Below are 17485 nucleotides of genomic sequence, written 5' to 3' on the forward strand. Positions count from 1 at the left end.
TTGTTGTTATTGACCTACCCTAGTAGAACAACATTTTGTTCTTATTGACCTACCCTAGTAGAACAACATTTTGTTCTTATTGACCTACCCTAGTAGAACAACATCTTGTTCTTATTGACCTACCCTAGTAGAACAACATGTTGTTCTTATTGACCTACCCTAGTAGAACAACATGTTGTTCTTATTGACCTACCCTAGTAGAACAACATTCTGTTCTTATTGACCTACCCTAGTAGAACAACATTCTGTTCTTATTGACCTACCCTAGTAGAACAACATGTTGTTCTTATTGACTTACCCTAGTAGAACAACATTTTGTTCTTATTGACCTACCCTAGTAGAACAACATCTTGTTCTTATTGACCTGTACAACTTGTCTTTGAGGTACTTTTACTTTACTTGAGTATGTCCTTTTTGATAATTTATACTTCTACTCCACTACATCTCAGAAGGAATACTGTACTTTTTATTATTAAGGCCCTGAGGGTGAGAAGCGACCTCGCACGCATCCGCCTGGCTGGGGGCAGACTGCTGGCCGAGCGCTGGCGCGTTGGCATGACCATCAGCTGACTATCAGCTCCACATATGGAAATCCATGTGTTGGTTCACTTGGTTCATTTGCAAGTGTGACTCGCATCGCGGCAACCACACTGGTTATCATCATGAGACTGTCACAGTATGGCCATATATTGATATTCCCATATACTGTATGGGCTTAATATTGATGACAAACCAAGGATCTCCATATATGGGCATTAGAGGGTTTGATGTCGGTTTGATGTCAGACTGACATATATGGAAAACCATATATGGAGATCTAAGTGTCTCCATGATGTCACAAGATGTCACGAGGGGCGATACCATATATGGAGACGTGGGTGACTAACTAACTAAAGTCACAGACATTACCCATTATGTCCTACAGGGTTCCCCAATAGGCGGCCCGCGGAGCGCCCCCTTGTGGCCCCTGGAAGATTTTTTTTTTTTAAAGAAAGGGGTCCCAGATATAAATGGCATTAAATGGGGGTCAGTAGCCTATGCATGTCAAACTGGGAATCCTTTTCAAATGGAGTCTTTCCCTGAAAATGAATTTTCAGGGCAAGACCTCGACCTCGTGCGTGCGGACTCGGCCCCCAGCCTGGTACCCTAGTCAAAATATGGCCCTTGAGGAAAATTAATTGGGCAACCCGACCTATATTATACTTTGTCTATTCGAAAATAGCCGATCTACAAGCTCACAACACTATGCACAACGTGTTGCATTGTGATCTCTATAATAAGTACTGTTGATACTTTAAGTAGAATTTGATCCCAACACTCAAAATTTACTTTATGCTTTATTCATATGGATCCCCATATGGACTACTTAAAGATACTCGAGTAACGTTTTTAATTTAGAACTTAAACTTTGTAGTTTAGTATTATTTAGTAGAGTATTTCTACATTGTGGTATTGTTACTTTAAGTAAGAAATCAATACTTCTTCCATGCACCACTGAATATACGGTGCAGCCTTTAGCTGTGGCAAACCTTCCATTTGATCTAGCCCTGAAATGAAAGAAGTTAAGAAAAGTGACAGGGGTTACAATCTGGGGGCTGCCCGAGTATTGAACAAGACGTACTTTGGTCTCTCTTCCTGGTGAGCAGGGAAACCTTGGCTGAATGCCAGATGTCTTGAACTCCCCAGGCCCTCAGACTAGTCTCGCTTAGCTGAGGCAGTACTTGTACAACTGATTTTCCTGTGACTCAGACCCCTCTCCCTATCCACTCCTAAAACTCAAAAATCTCTTGTTGTTTTGAAAAGAGCACCCGGGTGGCTCACCACCACATAAAGGAGGCTGTAGTCCGCCCGCTGCTTGCCGGGTTTTAATCGACCGAGGCTCTTTGCAGCATGTCATCCCTTCTAGCTCTCCTGCTTTTCCTTTCTCAGCCACCATCAGAAATAAAACGGAAATGTCAATATAATAAGATCATTCCAACTCCACTGGTATTTTGCCCCCATCAACCACTTAAACTCTCTATACTTAGTGAAACGGACCCGAGTTGGATTGGCTCTGTTTGATTGATTGATTGATTGAAAAATGTATTAACAGTTTGCAGAATTACAGTACATTTCAAGCACAAACTCAATACAAAGGCTGTTAACTGTGAGTGGACGACCCAATTAAGCATTACACTTGTTTCCAATAGGGTCCACAATGTTCAATTCATCAAAAACATTTAGAGACGTACAAATAGACACTTCTATATAGACAAAGGACAGAACAGGAATTCATCATAAAGGAGGTAAAAAGGGAAAAGAAACATATACAGTGAGGGAAAAAAAGGGGTGGGCGGTGGGGGGGATTCACGTTCAGCTCCGTTCATTTGTTTGTTGTCCTTGGAGGAGCTGCGTTGGGTCCCCAAGTCGGCTCCGTGGCCGTACCTTGAGTGGGCTGTGTGGCCGTGTACGTACTTGGTCTGCTTTTGTTTCTTTCTATACAAAATCTCTTTGCCAGAAATAGACGATCTACTGTAGGAGCTCGCCAATGTGTCGCATTGCGAGCTTGTATATTTGCTACTTTTGGCTAATGTTCTCCCAGAATATGGATGCTGGGTTTCAAGTGCCTAGCAGCGGTACAAAGTCAAAGCAAAAATATATATTTGTAAAAGCATTAGAGACATTGGGGAGACGGCTCTAGCAGCATCTCATCCGAGGTCAGTAGGAATATAGTATGTCATTCTGATGCACAACATCACCTCTGAACTTGAGTGAGGCTCCCTTGCTCCCATGATTTTTGTATTTTGATTATACCCGCTCTTTAACCAATTTTAGTTACATTATAATTATTGTATTTTATGTGAGCAATTCCCCAAGCCAAATTCCCTGTACAGTAATGTAATACTGGAACAAAATTAAAAGTATATCAACCGAGACCATTAAGATTGGACCCGTGGAGGGTTCAGTGAGGCAGAGCCCACACACGTTTATGATCTGATGCATGACGCATTAGTCATGTTTATCTTTTTATACAGATAATATCGACATTGGTTATCGACCAGAACAGAGATGTTGACATGGCCAGACGTTTCACATCGTTTCACATCCCTGTCTGATAGGCTCCTTACCGTTGGGGGAGATGGCCAGCAGGGAGCATCGGCAGATTGCACCAGCATGGAACTGACTAGGTCAGACAGCCAACCAGTGCACAGGCCCTGCCTCCCAGCAGGTCTCCCAGAGCAGACGGGGAACTCCACCACATTGAATACAAATTGCAGCTTTCCTGGGTGCCTTAGATTGGAGCTGAGGACACAGGAGTAGACAGACAGACAGACATTATTGAATCAACCCAAATAACGTTTACAAAGTTTTCTATGGACAAAATGTGAGAATCCATTCCCTACTCGTCTACGGCAGGGGTAGGCAAGCTTTGGCACTGGTGCCAACATTTGCACAAAGGAGGGTGATCACTGGCACACTGGCATAAGTGTGAGAGAGAGGATTTTGTGTTTAAAATAAACTATTTAAAAAGACCACGTCAAATAAATGAATTCACTTATATTTGTATGCGAATTACATCCTGCACATCATTCTACGTTCTACTCTGAACTCTGACTGGGGAGGCAGGAGGGTTATGCTCCGAGTCTAATGATCATTATAACAATGTGATATTTAAAAAGGGAAATGGTTATATTCATGGACAATCAAAATATGTTTTGGAATTGTGGTGTCATTAAAATGACAACATGGTACACTGACTATCTAGATTCTAGAAAATAAAAACATGGCACTTTGTTTCAAAAAGGTTGCAGATCCCTGGTCTACGGTATGATTTGACAAATCAATCTCTCATATTCAGAATCTTATCGACAGAGCAAATAATGGATACTGGATATGCAGACTCTGGCTCCAAAACAATGCCTCATAAAATTAAAATTTTCCTAAAGATACTCAGCCGAGGTTGTCTAGCTGTTAAAGGTTTACATGTTGCCAGTCTGTAGTACCGTACTACAGACTGGCAACATGTAAACCTTTAACAGCTAGACATTCAACTTATAATGGGAACTGTGCATTATGTAAATGCAGCACTTAAGCGGCAAATCGAGTGGCAAAGCAACAGGCAAAGTGAGTTTAACATTGTTTAACGTTGTTTAATGCAATCAGATAGGACTTTTCTGTTTGGATGTATGGGCTGTCGGGCCAGAAAGTAGTTTTTTGCCACTCAGTAGGCGTTCCTGCATAACTTCCGGGTTTGATGATGATGTCACACGCATACCCTCTATATACAGGGGTTCCAAAACATTTCCATGCAAAGGACCCGCAAATAGCCACCATAAAAATACAACTTTTCACCCGTTTCTGTATTGGGAAATGTCGGGAAAAATGATGATAGTTGTATATATTGCAACAATAATGTGTATTTGTCATAAAATCCCAAGGCACAGGTGGACATGTGTCATGGCACACCGTTTGAAAAGCCCTGCAGTAGAGGAAGATATGTTCCGTTCTCATCTGCTACACTGGTCTCACCAAGAACCCAACTTTAGAGGAGGTGCATTCCAACAAAGGATAATCAAAGGAATGAGGTTAAGCACTCATTAAATGCAACTCTAATTACAGTATGGAAATGAGCATGGGAGAAGTAGAATGAAAATGAGAACGCTAAATCATGATCTACATGAAATGTAAATTAAACCTAATTTGTGCGTTAATGCCAATTCGTGCTTTGCCAACTACAGCGCCAATTCAAAACGACTGACTTGACTCTTTCCAACAGACAAAACTGCGCCCGTGCTTCCTCTATCCTTTACCTCCTTGCTTTAGGAAAGCACGCTCTCCGCAACTCTCACTCTCCATTTCCTGTGTGCCACTGGAGACCTCTATTGACCACAGCATCAATAATGCAAGCCTCTGTAATGTCTCAGTGCCATCTGATAAACTACAGACCTCATCTCTCATTCCTTTCTCTTTTAGTGTGCACACATACACATACAAGCATGAACAGTGAACACACACATGTACCTGCGTGCAAAGTTGCAAACAGAACAGATTAGTGGAGAACTAATGAGAGGAGGTAGGCAGTTCTGACATTGGTTTCTTTAGATGTTGCTGTTCCATGTGAGGTTTAAAGCAAATCGAATAGGCACATTTAACAGGAAGCATTGATTGATTGATTGATTGATTGATTGATTGAAGAATTTATTAACAGATTGGAGAACTACAGTACATTTCAAGCACAACTCAATATAAAACTGTTAACTGTGGACGACACCATAAAGCATTATACTTGTTTACAATAGGGTCCACCATGTTCAACATTTAGAGACAACAAATAAACACTATATAGCCAAAAAATTGAAATCATCATAGAGGAGGTAAAAAGGGAAAAACATATACAGTGAGAGGAAAAAGGGGTGGGTGGGGGATTCAAGATTTTACGGGGGCCAGTTTCGAATTGCTGCCGTCCGTAGGTGCCCTTTGAGAGCGGTTTTGAATGAGTCAAGGGATTTGCATGTCTTAATGGCTGTCGGTAGGGCGTTCCACATTTTGGTGGCATAGGAGCGAAATTAATTTAGTCCCTTCTTGTGCCGAATCTGGGTTGTTGAACTCCCTCTGGTGTTGTGGGTGTGGACTTCGTTGACATTAAGGAAGTATTTAGACAGGTACATGGGTATCTTGGTGGTGTAGCGAATCTTGTGGAACAGACCCATTGCAAGATGCTGTACTCTGTCGTCAAGCCTAAGCCATTCCAATTCCGGACTGTCAAAATGGGCAGGGGTGAGGTGGGTTTGGGGAGTGAGGCCAAGTAGTAACCTGACCAGTCTGGAGCATGAATCAATGACCAGCTAAGTGTACCACAATAGCTACAGTGGTAGCTATTGTAGTGAACACAGACAATGATTCATGTTTACATGGTTTCGTGCAGAACAAAAGATAAGTCTCTTTGTCACCTTACCTGGCTGCTGAATAAGGCCTAGACTGCAACTTTGGCAGGTGCTCTGCAAAGCAAACAAGCAATGTATGAGTCATAACGTTATCTCTCACTTTTGACTGTTTCATGCCGTCAAACCCCAATAACCAAAGGCAGTGAATGTCACCCTGGGCTGCGGGGACATCCTAGTACCTACCGATCTATCCCCCGCCTGTCCTGACAGGGTTAAAAACTCATTTCTAGGACACACTTCTATATTTATGAAATTTACAAACTCAGGGTTATGGAATCCCAAGTGTCCAGATGTTGGAGCCAGTAGGAAACAGATTGCTTATGCAGACCTTATTTCAATAGCAGCCCTGAAGGTGCCCTCCTTTGGGTCAGCTATGTGGTGTGTGGCGCATGCAGTACGTGTTGGAGGCTTCAATAAAAAGCCATAAAAGTTGAGGGAGCTAAAGAAAGGTTGTAGGCATTAGCAACAAGACGTCGTTTTTTTCCCCCCACCCAACATGCTCACAGTGAATTTTCTTATTTTTCATCCATTAAATCTAATGATAAATGAACCCAAAAGCTAGGCTGCACCATGTGTACCAGCTGAGCCCTTGGAAAAACACACATTTTTCCCGATAAGCCCTTTGGTAAAGTAAGCAGCTGGGTGAAATCAGCTCTCTCCTGCCCGACGTTCCCTCTTTCTCTGACATCTAAACAGCTCAGGGTGAGACAGCTCCCCACGTTGACGTATGAAGTCTGCATTCCATGTCTTTGTGTGCCGTTGAAGATTACAAAACAAAAGCTGATGATGAATGATACCACTTAGCCGTAGTTTGCGTTAAAGCCTGGTGACAAATGAACAGGTTTGGTCTTCCTTCTAAATCTCACAGCCCCCTTTTCACGCCCCCTTCCGGTAGATAGTGGTGTCATTTAACATTAGCATTTACACGATTTTTTCTCTGGAGAATCTAAGTACATTTCCTAATGTAAAAATGTGACAGACCAATATTATTATGAAGCAAACAAGATGGTAAATCAGCTCGAACAGATAGAACAAACCTTACCTTGAGAAAACAAAAGTTGTAGACTTCTTAAATTACCTCTGTTAACATGTAGCGTCTATGGAGTGACGTCACATCACCACTAGCCCCGAAAGGGGGCGTATTAAGGGGGCGGGGAAATTCTGTGAGATAGGCCTATGTGCATCACGTTCCCGACAGAAGAGACTACACAACAAGCTCAGGTTTTAGCTAAAAGAAAGACCCAGTAGTACTACTACTACTACTTCTAAAATCCAAAATTGAATCATGTGGATCTTGGGATCCACATGGGAACAAAGTGTGGATCTGGTCTAAACATGGTGCATCTTGGCAGGAGGGCGATCCGTTACTACAGGTTGGTCGAGGCCTGTTCAATATATAGGGAGCAGAATTGAGATGAATAGCATGTATCTCTGTCTGCATGCGTATGTGCTTCCGGTGAAACTCCTCACTGGTCAGGTGAAAATATTTTTGAGTGGTGCAGCCACTTCAAGGAACAGAAATGTCTGTCCCTCCCTATGTCCATATGTCCATCCCTATGTCTGTCCCTAACTATGTTTAGGGTAACAACAGGTGCTAAAGTGGCGCTGTTGCCTACAAACACAAACACAGAGAGAGAGTGTTGCCAGTTACCGTGCTCTCCCCTGCGTTCTCCGTGCTCTCCCCTGCGCCCACCGCCTCCCCCAGTCCCCGTTCTCTGTGCTCTCCCCTGCGCCCACCGCCTCCCCCAGTCCCCGTTCTCTGTGCTCTCCCCTGCGCCCACCGCCTCCCCCAGTCCCCGTTCTCTGTGCTCTCCCCTGCGCCCACTGCCTCCCCCAGTCCCCGTTCTCTGTGCTCTCCCCTGCGCCCACCGCCTCCCCCAGTCCCCGTTCTCTGTGCTCTCCCCTGCGCCCACCACCTCCCCCAGTCCCCGTTCTCTGTGGTCTCCCCTGCGCCCACTGCCTCCCCCAGTCCCCGTTCTCTGTGGTCTCCCCTGCGCCCACCGCCTCCCCCAGTCCCCGTTCTCTGTGGTCTCCCCTGCGCCCACCGCCTCCCCCAGTCCCCGTTCTCTGTGCTCTCCCCTGCACCTACCGCCTCCCCCAGTCCCCGTTCTCTGTGGTCTCCCCTGCGCCCACTGCCTCCCCCAGTCCCCGTTCTCTGTGCTCTCCCCTGCGCCCACCGCCTCCCCCAGTCCCCGTTCTCTGTGCTCTCCCCTGCGCCCACCGCCTCCCCCAGTCCCCGTTCTCTGTGCTCTCCCCTGCGCCCACCGCCTCCCCCAGTCCCCGTTCTCTGTGCTCTCCCCTGCGCCCACCGCCTCCCCCAGTCCCCGTTCTCTGTGCTCTCCCCTGCGCCCACCGCCTCCCCCAGTCCCCGTTCTCTGTGGTCTCCCCTGCGCCCACCGCCTCCCCCAGTCCCCGTTCTCTGGCCGAGCGGAGTGAGAAGAAAATGAATCTGCAACATGCAGCATGACAGCCAACGCTGAAGCCAAGCGGCACAACAAGCGCTACATAATATAGATCATATAGGTCCAGTACTGTTTGATGCGTTTGTAAAGCGTTATACTAGTTCGTATTCATTATAGAGCGCTAAAGTCCGGACTTCACTCGCATACTTTGACCAGCAGCAGCCTGCATGTAGAAACTGCAGTGGTGGATGTCTCGGAGTCAGTCAGACGGACCTACAGGCCCTGTAGCTGTAGGAGCTGTATTGAACTTGATTCAATAACAGCCGTGCCCGTAACCGTAACCAATAAAAGCAAACTGCATTGTGCATCGCAAAAGCCGCCATAAAAATGAAACTTCTCATGATGCTCCCTTGCAATTTTTTCTAATTCGTCCTCGCGCATTTTTCTAATTCGTTAAAGTCAAACTTCTCACTAGTGTCAGTGTGTGTGTGTGTGTGTGTGTGTGTGAGAAAGTCTCTCTGTTCAACAACAGTCTTATGGAAGATTTTTGAGTCCGTTCTCTCGCTCTCTGTCGGTCATGTGAGAACTGTATGAGAGTCCCAGTTTCATTGCCATCGTTTTGCTTGACCGTTTCGGACACAGGGTGGCTTGCCGGAACCGGGCCGGCATCCTGGGCTTGTTCCTGTGGGTCTGGAGGTTCCGGGGACCCCCCGGGGTCCCCCACACAGAGTTGCACCACTCAGTTCACACGGGTGTGATTTTTTGTAAAGATTTTAAATATATTGGAGGAGACACATGGTTGTCTAAACCCTCCCCAAAACCAACCAGAAGGGGTAAGCACTAAGCAGTGAATGGTGAGAGATTCCGCCTGGAGAGCCGGAGTCCCCACAAAAGTGTCCTTGAGCAAGACACCTAACCCCTGAACTGGTCCTCTCCTCTGTGGGCAGCGATCATCTGGGTTGAGCTGAAACTAAATGTCCACTTGGGTGAGCAAGTAGGTCAATATCATTATCATTGGATGGGAGAATTGGGATTTGGCATAATAACGACTAAATTGGTAAATGGTGCATTTATATAGTGCCTTTATCCAAGGCGCTTTACATAGATTGTGCATTACACATTCACACACACATTCATACACTGATGGCAGCGGAAACCATGCACCAACCAGCATAATCAGGAGCAACTAGGTTACGTAGACAGCACTAGAATTTCATTTTTATTTAGTCATATCACTTTATAGTACACATGTATAATATATAATATAGTATAGTTTACATAGATACTCCACTGTTACGTTCTTAGCTTACGCATGTTTCATAATAACTACTTTTATACATGTGATGTATGCCATGCTTTTTGTTATTGCTTAATGTAAGTCGCTCTGGATTAAGAGCGTCTGCTAAATGCCTAAATTGTAAATTGTAATTGCATTCAGATGAGACTTCTGATTACAAAATGGGAAGTGAACCTGTCACTACTATACCAGATGCTTTACGGATTATAATGTTGACTATGGTATCTCAATGTTTTATATCGGTCATTAACCCATTTTGGACGGGAACCCGTTCTGGTGTTTTAACTTAGCATTATGTTATACTTTAGCTATTGAAAAATAGCAGATCTACAAGCTCATAGCGCGCCACCGAGTGGCGCGCTATGAGCTTGTAGGTCTGCTATTTTTGAAAAATCGTAAAAATGCGGCACAAATCTTTGAATATATATTCATTCAGAGCGAACTTTTTTTTTATTTCGACGTCAGGTCAAAATGGGTTAAATAAAGCCCAACACTGTATTTTTACAGAGAACTTCTATCGTAATCAAAATAAATATTGATTGCGAGCTGTGCATTTGATGGGCTGCAGAGATACAGTATACATACGGCTGAAACACACTTCACATACAGTATGTCTCCTAGCCCATTTAGGCCTGACGTCGAAAAAAAAAAAAACGTTCGCTCTGAAAGAATATATATTCAAAGATTTGTGCCGCATTTTTACGATTTTTCAAAAATAGCAGACCTACAAGCTCGTAGCGCGCCACTCGGTGGCGCGCTATGAGCTTGTAGATCTGCTATAGTCTGCTATAGTATTACATATAAGTATTACATAATGCTTAGTTAAAACACCAAAAGGGGTTCCCGCCCAAAATGGGCTAGTGGGCATGTTATCCCAAAATCAATCCCAACCAACCACTCCACACTGCAGCAAAATTGATTTAACTTTGGAGAAAATCTCTTCATTCTTCAGGACCACCTGAAGGACGAATGCTTCTAGGCACAAGTCTAAAGAAAATACACACACACACCGTGTGTACACGTGCACAGTGCCGCACACACACACACACGCACACACCCTCTGCCTTCGCCACGTATCACTGTGACTGTCTCCTCAATACGCTATGTGACAGCAATGTCGGAAAACGAAGGTGAATTAATCCATCATCTCTCTCCCACTGCTGGAACAGAGGATACCGTTGCCGCTGACACAATTGGGATAGGGATATAATATCACTTTTAACCCTTTCGAGTTCAAAGTTCTGCAAGTGACTCATACGAGATGGCCAAGAACCATCTCTGATCTAACCGCTATAATCGATTTCGGGTTTCAATGTCGAACGATGCCGCACAAAAGTCCCTCTAGTCTAGTAGTCTGTATGCAGAGGTACCATTAATTTGGATGTGTGTGTATGGACTGGAGGCACATCCGATTCTGTGCTCAATGCAGTTTTTATTCTACCGTCAAATTGCCGATGTCATTCATTACTTGGGCATGGGAACCCTTCTCTGTAAAGAGTATTGGGAGGGGGAAAAAACATGGTATCGGAATATATCTATTTTCCGATACTATATCTATAAATTAGATTTTCTCACTTCATGATATAAGACTTTGAAATGTCAGGGTTTTCTCAGGTGTATGTTTTTACTTGTTATGTATCCAAGACTCCTTGGATACTGACATTTTAACGCTATATCAGTCACACTACATTAGACCTACAGATATTTCTCAATCTCATATATTTCTCAATCTCAGTTAAGCCTACAGCTTAAATAAAAGATGCCCAGACTAGATACGATTCAGTTCTGTGTTTTTCATGGTGCAAACCGTTCAATCCAGAGGGCTTTCCACCTGTTCCACATTACACGGACATTAAATCCAGGAACCAATTTATATACCCCTTTTTATACCCTGCAGGCACAGGGCCACAGACAGACGTCTGGATGTATGTGCCTCTTTCCTCATTATTTATAGTTAAGAGTACAATGGCATAAACATCAATCAGCACAACCCTTCCACTTTCGGTCAAGCTAATGAAGCACCAATGGTAAAGTAATGTGTTAATTTGCTTTAACAGTGTACAGAGAGTAAGGGCTGACCATTAACCTATGCTCCTGAGTCCTGGTTGACCCTGCATTATGTCCTTGTGAAGCTCACCCGCTGACCGATGAATGGACCGCCACATTCCTGGGCAACAGCTGTTGCCCCGAAGTGCCTCCAGCAGCACATTTTTCACGGGGGCACGAATGTCCACTCCTGATTGCCAATTTCTGCATCGGTTCACCACGGAGAAAGGTGCTGCGGTTGGCATACAGGCCAAAAATAACCGACATTGGGTAGGCCAACTATATGTGACACAGCTGTTTTAGAGGACAATTCAAGTTGTATGTAAAGTTGTAGCCAACTCATTTCACTGTCTGGTAGTTTTCAGTCAAAGGATATTAGATGTATATTGAATGACCAGCCAACTCTCTAATGAACTCACTGAAAACATTCTTTCACTAAGCGCCGGTTTAGAAGATCACAAAGGTGATCGTGTGAAATGCAGAGGGGAAAGGCAGAGAAACAACTGATCAATGTCATTTAGCAGGGAATGAGGGGGGAAACGGTTATCTTTTGAAATGGTCAGGTCATTATTTTCACAGAAACTATCTCAAAATCTCATTTGTGTCTAATGGGGTTAATAATTGCACCAGTGAATCAATGTACATTATTTGGAGAAGCTCTGGGATCTCTAGCGAGCCATTTAATGTAATTATGGGTTATGACAAGTAGGACAATAAACAAGATCCATACTTTGCTGGGGTTATACTGACCCCTAGTGAATGCAAATATGCTATACGGACAGACCTCTCTTGACTACATTTGTTATAGGTTAAGGAGCACTTGGTGTTGGATCCTTTCAAAAGTAAAGAATAGAGTATATTATTCCACTGATAGTTTTTTCCCAGGTGTAGTTTACAGCAAAAGGCCTTTGCGGTCTCCATCCAATATCTACAATTAATCACATCTGATTCAAAACGCTTACGGTTATAAAAGGCATTGTATTGTAACTCACTTAATGTCTACACTGAAAGTCCAGAAAATTAATGTACCACATCTTCAAAAACTGAAAAGCCCAGGGTGTTATATAGTTTTTCCCATATAAAAAGATGATGGAGACAGAGCATAAATGCCAAGCAAAAATATATAAAATGAAAAACTATCTCATTGTGAAATAATAATAAAAAAAAACAATGTGAAAGAAACCAAAGAAATGTGACACCCGTCATATGTCATTGGGCTGGAATTCTCCCCTGGGCATATTGGCATTTAAGTATAGAAGGCCCATACTTTGAGGAACATGCACTGTTTTCCCATTCACCAAAATACTGCAGACAGACAATATATAAGTGTTTGTCATTCTGACCTATGAGGAGGCTGAGAGGAGGCGAGATGGACAGACGTGTGGATGTATGTGCCTCTTTCCTCATTATTTATAGTTAACCCATTTTGGGCGGGAACCCCTTTTGGTGTTTTAATCATTATGCTATAATTTAGCTATTGGAAAATAGCAGATCTACAAGCTCATAGCGCGCCACCGAGTGGCGCGCTACGAGCTTGTAGGTCTGCTATTTTTGAAAAATCGTGAAAATGTGGTGCAAATTTGGAATATATATTTGTTCAGAACTTTGATTCTGGGGGGTCCCTGGAACAACATATTTTCAGAGGGAGGCATACTATGGTCCGACGGAGCATTGGTTCGACATGCGTCCGCACCTCGGACTAGCGCCTGCTCCCGTGCTTTGGTTGGTTAGGGTTATGGTTAGGTTAGGGTTTGAGGTGGGTTGTCGTTTTCCGGACCAATGACTAGTCGGACCAAACACATGCACCCATTTTAAGATGCGGGTCGGTGGCCAATTACATTTTTGGGGTCCTTGACATGAAATATTGAGCACCACTGATACAGAAACATTAGTTATTTCAGAAAAATTCTGACCTATGAGGAGGCTGAGAGGAGGCGAGATGGAAGGGAAAGCAGAGAGCAGGTCCAACACACTGAGGCGTGTGTCTCTCACAAACAGATTGTAGTCCGCAGAGCCTTGTTTACTGCATAACTCCTGCAATCTTCTCCTCTGCATGCCGTCCCCTGTATATTCCACCAACGCTCTGACAAACCCCTGAAGGGATAGAGAAAGAAAAGTAGTGTGGTTGGTTTGCATCTCATTTAGTCAATGGTGTCAGGATTTTATTTTCCCCCAGAGGAACACATCCACTTCAGTTCTCATTTAGGAGCACAATCTACCGGTTGTTTTTTATGCAAAGTTCCACCTTTTCAGACTCCATCATGGCCCGTAGCACTTACCCCCTAGCGCCTGGCTTAGATAGCCCTTTTTGTAGACTTAGATAGCATTTTAAATGTTTTTTTTTGTGGCTTTCGCCTTTATTTTATATTTTTGGAGGGACAGACAGTAGGCTGACAGGAAATGGGGAGAGAGATGGGGGGAAGACATGCAGTAAAGGCGAGTCGAACCCGCGGCACACTGCCAGACTCGATTACCAGCCAAGGTGCCTGGACCACTGAGCCATGGCCCAGGCCCTTAGATAGCATTTTATACAGACTTATAGCATGTGATGTAGACATCACTAGAATTGCATTGTATGTAGTCATAGCACTTTATAGTATATATGTATAGTTTCATTATATAGAGATTCCACTGTTACGTTCTTAGCTTACGCATGTTTCATGAAAACTACTTTTTATGTATGTGATGTATTGCCATGCTTTTAAATTGTAAATTGTAATGCTGTGCTCCTGTCTACGTCTTCGCAACATAAACCTGTGAGAACTCGTATTTTCTTCACGTTATGGTAATACAATGTCAATGTCTTGTGGCATGCCGACGCCACACTTGCAAATGAGACTGCCAGAAAAGCCATCGGCAGTCATCACATTTACAGCATGTTCAACAATGTTGTGATGTTGTCAAGCCAAAGGAGCCAATTAATTTCAATGGACATCAACAGCAATTTAGAATGCCTTCAGCTTAAGGCCCTCTTTTCTGGACACACACACTACAGAATAAAACCATGTATAAAAACTGAATCTCCTTTACCATAGCAGAATATGAAGCTAAACATTTGTCACTTTCTGGGAGCCATATTTAGAAAATCCAGTCTCAGTCCTGAGCTCATTAAAATGTACTGGAACTTTTGTAAAATGGGGACCCAAAAGAAACAGGCCAGTGGCCCAGTATTTTAGAAGTGATGCCATAGATATGGTGCAGATAACTCTCTTTACACAGCATTATACTAAGTGAAGTCATTAGAAGGCCATTTGTTTGGACTCAATTACTTGTAATCCCAAGATGAGAGAATTGTAAATATCAACAAATTTGCAATGAATTTACATTAATTTGCATTCTTTATTCTGTTAAGTCCCAAATGCATTCTGATCAGTTGAGATAATATATTCTGAGCCATACGGCTGTGATGAATAGGATGTTCTGGGTGATTAGACATTACTTTACTGTACATTGTAGTGAAGCATAAATCCACCTGTAATGTTGTTAACCCATTTTGACCTGAGATCAGATTCTAAAAATGTCTTCTACATCCTGACAGTTTTCTGAAAAAGCTATGTTTCTATGTCAGTCGTTCTTCGATTTTTCAAAAATAGCAGACCTACAAGCTCGTAGCGCGCCACTCGGTGGCGCGCTATGAGCTTGTAGATCTGCTATTTTTCAATAGCTAAAGCATAACAAAAGGGGTTCCCGCCCAAAATGTGTTAAGAGTATGTCCTGCATTGGGGGGACAGAATTCCTCTGTGGTTCTTTGGTTAGGCCTGTCACAATTATTACATAATCACCTAATCAACACATCACTTGTAAGCTTGTAGATCAGCTATTTCTGCCATTTAAAAATGTGTTGGAAAGTATAGAATTATTAAAATTGTGTCAGTAATTTCTCATTTGTCATATCTGCACTGTGCAATTTGTGATTATGAAAACAGAATGATCCAGGAAAGTAAGTCAGGGAGATGTCTCTCTGAGAAAGTTGGCTGGTTGTTGAGCCACAAAGCAATGCAAAACTGTGAGTGGGTGGCGCAGTATAGTAAAGTGCCTGCACACCACCGCAGAGGTTGGGGGTTTGAATCCACTGCGGTGCATCCGGCTTTGTCGAGCGTCTATACGAACACAATAAGGGCATTTCTCGGCCCCACCCCTCTCACATTGTTTATATTATGTTTAGGATCCAAGATGGCCGCAGCACCAGGAGGGGGTGGGGCGGAGGTGAGTGGGCGGGGTCGACATGCCCTTAATGGGCTGCATTCAAGACACTTGCCTTGACACTGACACCTGAACACAGCTTTGATGGATGCGTTCTGCCCCCCTCCCCCCATCAAACAAAATGTTTGGTCAAACCATATGGGCTTCCTTTGGAAATGCATTGGAGCAGCCATTATACACAGACACAAGACAGACACAAGACAGGTGTCTTGAATGTGTGAACGCAGCCCAGTAAGGCCACCCCAAGCCCCCAGTAAGGCTATCCAACGTTGAAGATGCCACTACCTACTGGCGAAATGAGGAATTGCAGCACTTAATGGAAGTGGACGGACGTTCATGACGTCACGTGAAAAGCCCGGACCTCAAAATTGAGGTCCGGGGCTAGGCTAGGCTAAACTTCCGCTCGCTCGAGCCATTGAGTTATCATTATACTTCCGGAAGTCTTCCGGGTGCTTCAAAACGCCACTGAGCAACTTCCACTGAAATGAATAGCGGGGGGGGGTGCTAACGCTCCAGTTCGGTCTCTATCCTTTATATACTCTATGGGCCACCCCCTCCTGGTGCTGCGGCCATCTTGGAAACTAGAACACAATGGGAGAGAGGTGGGGCCGAGAAAGGCCCTTAAGGTCCCCACACACCGAGCGCGAATTCGGATTTTTAAGCGGCGTTTCTCCATCGGGTTTTCCGAAAAACGCGGCCGGTGTGCAACCACCTTTATTGGCCAGTGTTTGTGGAAGGGAAGCCCGGCAGGGAGGGCAATATTTGTCACTGCACACGTACTCCTACGGGCTAGGCGGGCACCTATGCCGGAGAGTTGGGTGGAAGGAGTAGGACAGAGGCTCTAGTCTACTACGTCCTTCCGGTAGGGGCTCCTCACTGGCAGGTTAGTCAGTAGGATTACAACAGCAGTGACAACACACATGTGTGGGTAGGAATTATTTGGCATAAGAACTGAAATCGGGGAGGTACAAAACTAAAACAACAACACTGAGTGACTTTGGTTGAATAAAGTTTTCCTCCTTTTTAACCTTTAAGTGTGCCCGGATCTCCGCTTTGTTGAGTGACTATTACTGTTCTCAGCAGTAAGAACAGTGTTGTCAATTAAACTAGTACATGAAATGCAACCGTTTTTGGTTTATAACAACTTGAAATAATTAAAAATGTTGGTGTTGAAAAACTTCCCCTCCCCTTATTACAACTACAAATAATTGGTGTGACTGAATAGCAGCCCACAAAAGTATACCTAGTGCTTTTACAGATACAGTATTGCAAACTTAGCGGCTTAAACTTTTACAATAGAGTTTAAGAATAGCACACCTTCTTAGGCACACTCCTTATCTCCAGGCACCATGTGAGCAGGTGTTGCAGAGTGCTGTTTTCAGGGATATAGGAGGGCACCTGGGCACCTACATGCAGGGAGACAAAAACACAGACAAAGTTATGTCATGTTCATGACACTGTGAATACTGTGCAGGAGGATGCTAAACGCACACCAGTCTTAGTAGTGGTGCGAGCTCACGGCAGAAACATCTAAAGAGTCCTAAAAATAAAAATAAACGTTTCGGCAGTACAACTGCCTTCTTCAGGGTATATACAACTGCCTTCTTCAGGGT

General features: G+C 43.9%; 1 protein-coding gene across 5 annotated transcripts in view; it reads right to left on the bottom strand.

Moving 5' to 3' along the window:
• mtrr (5-methyltetrahydrofolate-homocysteine methyltransferase reductase) overlaps window positions 1–17485 on the bottom strand; it is a 47138-nt gene that overhangs the window by 23077 nt on the left and 6576 nt on the right. For all 5 annotated transcript variants that reach the window (XR_013788414.1, XR_013788415.1, XR_013788416.1 and 2 more), the window contains exons 8-11: window positions 17190–17278; window positions 13583–13763; window positions 5936–5978; window positions 3108–3282 (exon numbers count right to left, since the gene is read on the bottom strand). Coding sequence is in view for 2 of the 5 variants with exons in the window: in XM_079489021.1 (XP_079345147.1) it covers window positions 3108–3282; window positions 5936–5978; window positions 13583–13763; window positions 17190–17278 (488 nt within the window). In the remaining 3 variants the exon portion in view is untranslated. The remainder of the gene's footprint in view (window positions 1–3107; window positions 3283–5935; window positions 5979–13582; window positions 13764–17189; window positions 17279–17485) is intronic.

This window comes from Electrona antarctica, assembly GCF_951216825.1.
Source record: "Electrona antarctica genome assembly, chromosome: 20".
NCBI lineage: Eukaryota > Metazoa > Chordata > Actinopteri > Myctophiformes > Myctophidae > Electrona > Electrona antarctica.